Source organism: Rhinopithecus bieti, unplaced genomic scaffold (genome assembly GCF_001698545.2).
Source record: "Rhinopithecus bieti isolate Rb0 unplaced genomic scaffold, ASM169854v2 scaffold_71387, whole genome shotgun sequence".
Lineage (NCBI taxonomy): Eukaryota > Metazoa > Chordata > Mammalia > Primates > Cercopithecidae > Rhinopithecus > Rhinopithecus bieti.
In genome coordinates, this window is record NW_016826726.1 from 463513 (window position 1) to 470539 (window position 7027).

At 45.8% G+C, this 7027-nt stretch overlaps 1 protein-coding gene across 2 annotated transcripts in view; it reads left to right on the plus strand.

The window, feature by feature from the left end:
* DLGAP4 (DLG associated protein 4) overlaps positions 1-7027 on the plus strand; it is a 174404-nt gene that overhangs the window by 138384 nt on the left and 28993 nt on the right. The window contains exon 10 of one of the 2 annotated variants that reach the window (XR_001883682.1): positions 14-262. Coding sequence is in view for 1 of the 2 variants with exons in the window: in XM_017863514.1 (XP_017719003.1) it covers positions 187-262 (76 nt within the window). In the remaining variant the exon portion in view is untranslated. The remainder of the gene's footprint in view (positions 1-13; positions 263-7027) is intronic. The other variant, XM_017863514.1, reaches the window with a different exon arrangement.

Genomic DNA, 7027 nt, shown 5'->3' on the forward strand with positions numbered 1-7027 from the left:
GGCAGGCCCCAAGATTGCCCAGATCAAGCGCAACCTCTCCTATGGAGACAACAGCGATCCTGCCCTAGAGGTGTCCTCGCTGCCCCACCCGACCCCTGGCTTGAGACCTCCTCCAGCTCCCCAGCAGAGCCAGCACAGCCAGGGGCCTGCCGCCGAGACGGCTACTGGTTCCTAAAGCTGCTGCAGGCAGAAACGGAGCGACTAGAAGGCTGGTGCTGCCAGATGGACAAGGAGACCAAAGAGAACAACCTCTCTGAAGAAGGTAGGTGCCACACGGATGGTCCTTGGGCAAGGGTAGAAGGTGTTCGCAGCTGGTTCTCCAGCTGGTGGCCAGCAGTTTCTGAACTGAGTGGGGAGGTCTCTTAGGTTCTCTTCTTGGACTAGTTTTTGAGCTCCTTCTTACTTTCTTCGCATTCTTCCGTCCATCCACCTATTGAACCAAACCTCTTTTCAGAAACGGTTGCTGGTGATAGCTGCTTGTTGTGCAGGCTGTGAGGTCACCCACAACTGGGTTTGAATCCCAGCTCCTCCCTTAGTAGTGAAGTAACCTTGGTCAGGTTACTCTGAGCCCCCATTTCCTCATCTGTAAAATGGAGATAATCCTCTGCTCACTATGTGAGCATGTTGTAAGGGTTGAATATGGTCGTGCATGTAAAGGGCCTGACACAGAGAAAAGTGGGAGCCTAATTATGCCTTCAAGAACTTCCTTTTTTTTTTTTTTTTTGAGATGGCGTGTTGCTCTTGTCACCCAGGCTGGAGTGGTGCAGTGCCACGATCTCAGCTCACTGCAACCTCTGCCTCCCAAGTTCAAGCAGTTCTCCTGCCTCAGCCTCCTGAGTAGCTGGGACTACAGGCACGTGCCACTACACCCGGCTGACTTGTATTTTTAGTAGAGATGGGGTTTCACCATGTTAGCCAGGCTGGTCTTGAACTCCTGATCTCAGGTGATCCACCCGCCTCTGCCTCCCAGAGTGCTGGGATTACAGGCGTGAGCCACCACACTCAGCCAACAGCTTCTTACTGAGTGCTTCCTGTGTGCCAAGCACCAGGGATCCAACTGGGTCTCAACAGGGCATGAAGAAGTTATGCTTTTATTTCCCACTTATGTTTCTACCTATATCATGCCAATTTCCAAAAATTCCTTTGAGAAGTTAGTTCAAGAAAGTGCTAGACATGTGTACGGAACTTAGATTCAAAGGTGGTTGAAGGGGGATTGGGTGGTGGGAGGGAGATCCTGGGAAGCTCCAAGCTGTTGACCTGCACCCACCTGGTTCACCTGAGGTTCTGGTTCCCATTGAGCTACTCCTCCACACTCAGGAAGGACAGGTCTTCAGAGTGTCCAAATGGTGTTGACCCACATCCCATACACGATGGAGGGGCCCTGAGGACAGCAGCCTTTGATGATGCAGAAAGCTCATCAGAGTCATTGTTTTCACTGTCCTCTAGGCCAATTCCCAGCTTTGATGTCACACCCACTAGTGCAGGGGAAGTGTTGTGAGGAAAGTACCTAGTAACTTTTTACAAGAAAAGTATTTTAAAAAATCAAAACAGAGACAGGCATCAGAGAGCATTAAAAGTCTTCTAAGAGAAGGCTGGGCGTGGTAGCTCATGCCTGTAATCCCAGCACTTCGGGAGGCTGAGGCGGGCGGATCACGAGGTCAGGAGGTTGAGACTATTGTGGCTAACATGGTGAAACCCCATCTCTACTAAAAATACAAAAAATTAGCCGGGCGTGGTGGCAGGCGCCTGTAGTCCCAGCTACTCGGGAGGCTGAGGCAGGAGAATGGCATGAACCCAGGTGGCGGAGTTTGCAGTGAGTCAAGATCGGACCACTGCACTCCAGCCTGGGCGACAGAGCGAGACTTCATCTCAAAAAAAAAAAAAAAAAAAAAAAAAAAAGAGTCTTCTAAGAGAAAACATCCAGCCCACCGCCCTACCTTTAGTTTTGACTAGCTATATATTCTGGTATTTGCCTTCATACATGTTTTTAAAAATGTGACTGATTACCTTATATTTCCTCTTTAAAATTAATCATCATTTCTATTAATTTCCTTTTACCATAGGCATAAATGAGTGTTTACCTCTCACACAACCTCTTTCCCCCACCCTCTGTATACATCACACTTTATGGTTAAATAGTAATCAGTGTTTCTGTTTACTGAGTGTGTAAATATTGTTTATTGCAGAACTTAACAGTATATTATTACTGCATTTTCTTCTTTTACATTTTGTTTTCCTAAAACAGTTTGTCCTGTTGCCACATTTAAAAAATACGCTCCATTTGCTAAATTTAAAAAAAATTTTTAAGAGACATGGCCTCACTGTGTCATCCAGGTTGGAAGTGCAGTGGCATAAGCATAGCTCACTGCAGCCTCAAACTCCTAGGCCAAAGTAATCCTCTCGCCTCAGCTTCCTGAGTAGCAAGGGTCTACCACAGAGTGCCACCATGCTCAGCTAATTTTTTAAATTTTTTTGTAGGGACAAGGTCTCCCTGTGTTGCCTAGGCTGGTCTCAAACTCCTGGGCTCAAGCCATCCTCCTAGGTTGACCTCCCAAAATGCTGGGATTATAGGCATGAGCCACTGCAGCCAGCCTACAAAACTTTTTTTTTGTTTGTTTTTTGAGATGGAGTCTCGCTCTTTTGCCCAGGCTGGAGTGCAGTGGCATGATCTCTGCTCACTGCAAGCTCCACCCACTGGGTTCACACCATTCTCCTGCCTCAGCCTCCCGAGTAGCTGGGCCTACAGGCACCCGCCACCGCACCTGGCTAATTTTTTGTATTTTTAGTAGAGACAGGGTTTCACCATATTAGCCAGGATGGTCTCGATCTCCTGACCTTGTGATCCGCCCACCTCAGCCTCCCAAAGTGCTGGGATTACAGGCATGAGCCACTGCACCTGGTCAAAACTTTTTTTTTTTTTAAAGAAAATTAGCTGGTCATGATGGCACATGCCTGCAGTCCTCGCTAGTCTGGAGGCTAAGGCAGGAGGAACACTTGAGTCCGGGAGTTTGAGGCTGTGGTAAGCTATGATTGAGCCCTGCATTCCAGCCTGGGCAACAGAATGAGATCTTGTCTAGAGATCTTGTCTCAAAAAAAAAAAAAAAAAGGTGCCAGGCATGGTGGCTCATGCCTGTAATCCCAGTGCTTTGAGAGGCTAAGGTGGGCAGATCACTTGAGCCCAGGAGTTTGAGACCAGCCTGGGAAGCATAGTGAGACCTTACGTCTACAGAACATTTTTTAAAAATTAGCCGGGTGTGGTGGTGGCCACCTGCGGTCCCAGCTACTCAGGAGGCTGAGGTGGGAGGATTGCTTGAGCCCTGGAGGTTGAGGCTACAGTGAGCTGTGGCACCACTGCACTCCAGCTTGGGTGACAGAACGTGACCCTGTCTCAAAAAATAATAAAGAATATATTTATATGTAAATACAATTTCTGTATTTCTATACAAATATAAAAATGATATGAAGTTAAAAATAATTTTCCCTCAGAATCTTAAAAGACTCCATCTTTTTTTATTTTTATTTTTTTGAGACAGAGTCTCGCTCTGTCGCCCAGGCTGGAGTGCAGTGGCGTGATCTCAGCTCACTGCAACCTCCACCTCCTGGGTTCAAGTGATTCTCCTGCCTCAGCCTCCCGAGTAGCTGGGATTACAGGTGTGCACCACCATGCCTGGCTAATTTTTTGTATTTTTAGTAGAGATGGGGTTTCACCGTGTTGGCCAGGCTGGTCTCGAACTCCTGACCTCAGATAATCCACCTGGCTCTGCCTCCCAGAATGCTGAGATTACAGCCGTGAGCCACTGTGCCTGGCCACCTTGTATTAATTTTTAAAAGTAATTTTCTCACTTCTATTTGTTCTGTTGTCTAGCTCTGGAATTTCTGTCAGTCAGTTGCTGTACCTGCTGAGTGGATCCTCAGGCTTTCACCTTTTCTTCCTTATGTCTTTTTGTTGGACTTTCTGGAAGGTTTTCTTTTTCTTTTCTCTTTTTCTTCTGCCCTATAATGGCTTTACTGAGATATAATTCACATACCTCAAAATTCACCCTTTTAAAGTACACATTTAGTAAACTCACAATGGCACTTAAGTGTACTCACAGTGTGGTGCAACCATCACTACTGTTAAGAACGAACATGTTTGGCGCGGAGCGCTGGTGGCTCCAGCCTGGTAATCCCAGCACTGTTGGGAGGGGCGAGAGCGGCGAGTTCAGCAAGGTCAGTAAGAGTGCGAGACGGCATCCTGGCTAACACGGTGAAACCCGTCGTCTACTGAAGAAATACAAAAAAAAAAAAAAAAACTCACCGCGGCGAGCGTGGCGGGCGCCTGTGTCCAAGCTAACTCGGGAGGCTGAGGCAGGAGAATGGGCGTAACCCGGGAGGCAGAGCTTGCAGTGAGGCTGAGATGCGGCCCCTGGCAGCTCCAGCCTGGGTCGACAGCGAGACTCTGTCTCAGAAGAAAAAAAAAGAACATGTTCATCGCCCCAAAAAGATGTTCTCTACTCATTAGGAGCCGCTCCTGCAGCCTTAGGCAACCTCTAATCTTTCTGTCTCTGTGAATTTGCCTATTCTGGACATTTTATATAAACAGAATAATACCATATATGGCCTTTTGTGTCTGGCTTTCACATGGCATGTTGAGATTCATCCATGTTGTAGCATATGCCAGTATTTCATTCCTTTTTGTTGCTGAATAATATTTCATTTCATACTACGTTTTATTTGTCCATTCTTCTGTTGATGGACATTTGGGTTGTTTGTACTTTTTGGCTGTTATGAATAATACTGCTAGAATATTCCTGTACAAGTTTTTGTATGGATGTATATTCATTTCTTTTGGAGTAGAAATGCTAGGTCAAACTGATATTTTTGTTTTCCTTTTTTTGTTGTAAAATAACATATAAAATTTACCTTTTAACTGTTTTTAAGTGTGCAATTCAATGGCATTAATTACATTCACAATATTGCTACCATCACAACCATCTATTTCCAAAACTTTTTCATCTAAAACATAAAATGTACCCATTAAACAGTAATTCCCCACTATCCTCTCTGGCTAGCCCCTGGTATCCTCTACTTGCTGTGTCTACAAATTTGCCTTATCCTTTTGTGTTTAGCATGTTTTCAAGGTTCATCCATGTTATAGCATGTATCAGAACTTCATTTTTGTGGCTGAGGAATATTCCATTATGTGTACAGTATATACCACATTTTGTTCATCTATTGCTGGGCACTTGGATTGTTTCCACCTTGTGGCTATTGTGAGTAATGCAGCTATGAAGATTGGCGTGTTTGAGTCCCTGTTTTTAATTCTTTGGGGAGTGAAATTGCTGAGTTATCTGGTAACTCTATGTTTAACTTTTTGCGGAACTGCTGAACTGTTTTCCATAGAAGCTATACGATTTTACATTCCCACCAGCAAAGCACGAAGGTTCCAGTTTCTCCACATCTTCACGAAAACTTATCTTCTGTCTTTTAAAAAAATTATAGCCTTCCTAACGGCTATGAAGTAGATGAAGTAGTATCTCATTATGATTTTGATTTGTATTTCCCTTATGACATTGAGCATCTTTTCATGTGCCTGTTGGTCATCTGTATGCCTTCTTGGAAGAAATGGCCAAGGCCTTCACCCATTTTTTAATTGGGTGGTTTGTCTTTTTGTTATTGAGTTGTAAGTCCTTTATATATTCTGGGTGCTGGACCCTCATCATATATATGATTTGCAGATACTTTCTCCCATTCTTTTCACTTTCCTCCTGGTGACTTTTGATGCATAAAGTTTCTTTTTTTTTTTTTGAGACAGAGTCTTGCTTTGTCGCCCAGAATGGAATGCAGTGACGCCGTCTTGGCTAACTGCAGCTTCCACCTGCTGGATTCAGGCAATTCTGCCTCAGCCTCCTGAGTAGCCATGTGCGTGCCACCATGCCTGGCTAATTTTTTGTATTTTTAGTAGAGATGGGGTTTCACCATGCTGGCCAGGCTGGTCTCGAACTCCTGACCTCATGATCTGCCTGCTTTGGCCTCACAAAGTGCTGGGATTACAGGTGTGAGCCACCACGCCTGGCTGACACACAAAGTTTCTTAGTTTTGATGAAATCCATTTTTTCCTTTTGTTGCTTGTGTCTCCACTTTTTTTTTTTTAATTATGAGCATATATTAATACAAATTTAAGATAAACAGTTGAGGCACTGAGAAGCTGACTGGCAGTTTTGTGTGGGCAGGGCTTGTTTTAAGTAGGCTTTCTATAGATCCCTTCTTAGAATAGTGGTTTTAGGCTGGGCGTGGTGGCTCATGCCTGTAATCCCAGCACCCCAGCACTTTTCGAGGCCGAGGCGAGAGTATCTCTTGAGCCCAGTAGTTCAAGACCAAGCCTCTTCAACATAGCAAGACCCCCTGGTTAATATAAAAATTAACCAGGCATGATGGCATGTGCCTGTTTTTCCAGCTATTCGGGAGGCTGACAAGCAGGGAGGATTGCTTGAGCCCAGGAGGTCGAGGCTGCAGTGAGCCAAGATTGGGCCACTATATTCCAGCCTGGGTGACAGAGTGAGACCCTGTCTCAAAAGGAAAAAATCATAAGAGAAAATATATTTACTGTTCATTAAGTAGAAGCGCATCGTCATAAAGGTCTTCGTCCTTGTCTTCACACTGAGTACACTGAGGAAGAGGAATGGGGAAGAGGAGGAATGTTGGTCCTGCTGTCTCAGGGGTGGCAGATGGGAAGAAAATTGATACATAAGTAGATTCGGCCGGGCGCGGTGGCTCAAGCCTGTAATCCCAGCACTTTGGGAGGCCGAGACGGGCGGATCACGAGGTCAGGAGATCGATACCATCCTGGCTAACATGGTGAAACCCCGTCTCTACTAAAAAATACAAAAAAACTAGCTGGGCGAGGTGGCGGGTGCCTGTAGTCCCAGCTACTCGGGAGGCTGAGGCAGGAGAATGGCATAAACCCGGGAGGTGGAGCTTGCAGTGAGCTGAGATCCGGCCACTGCACTCCAGCCTGGGCGACAGAGCGAGACTCCGCCTCAAAAAA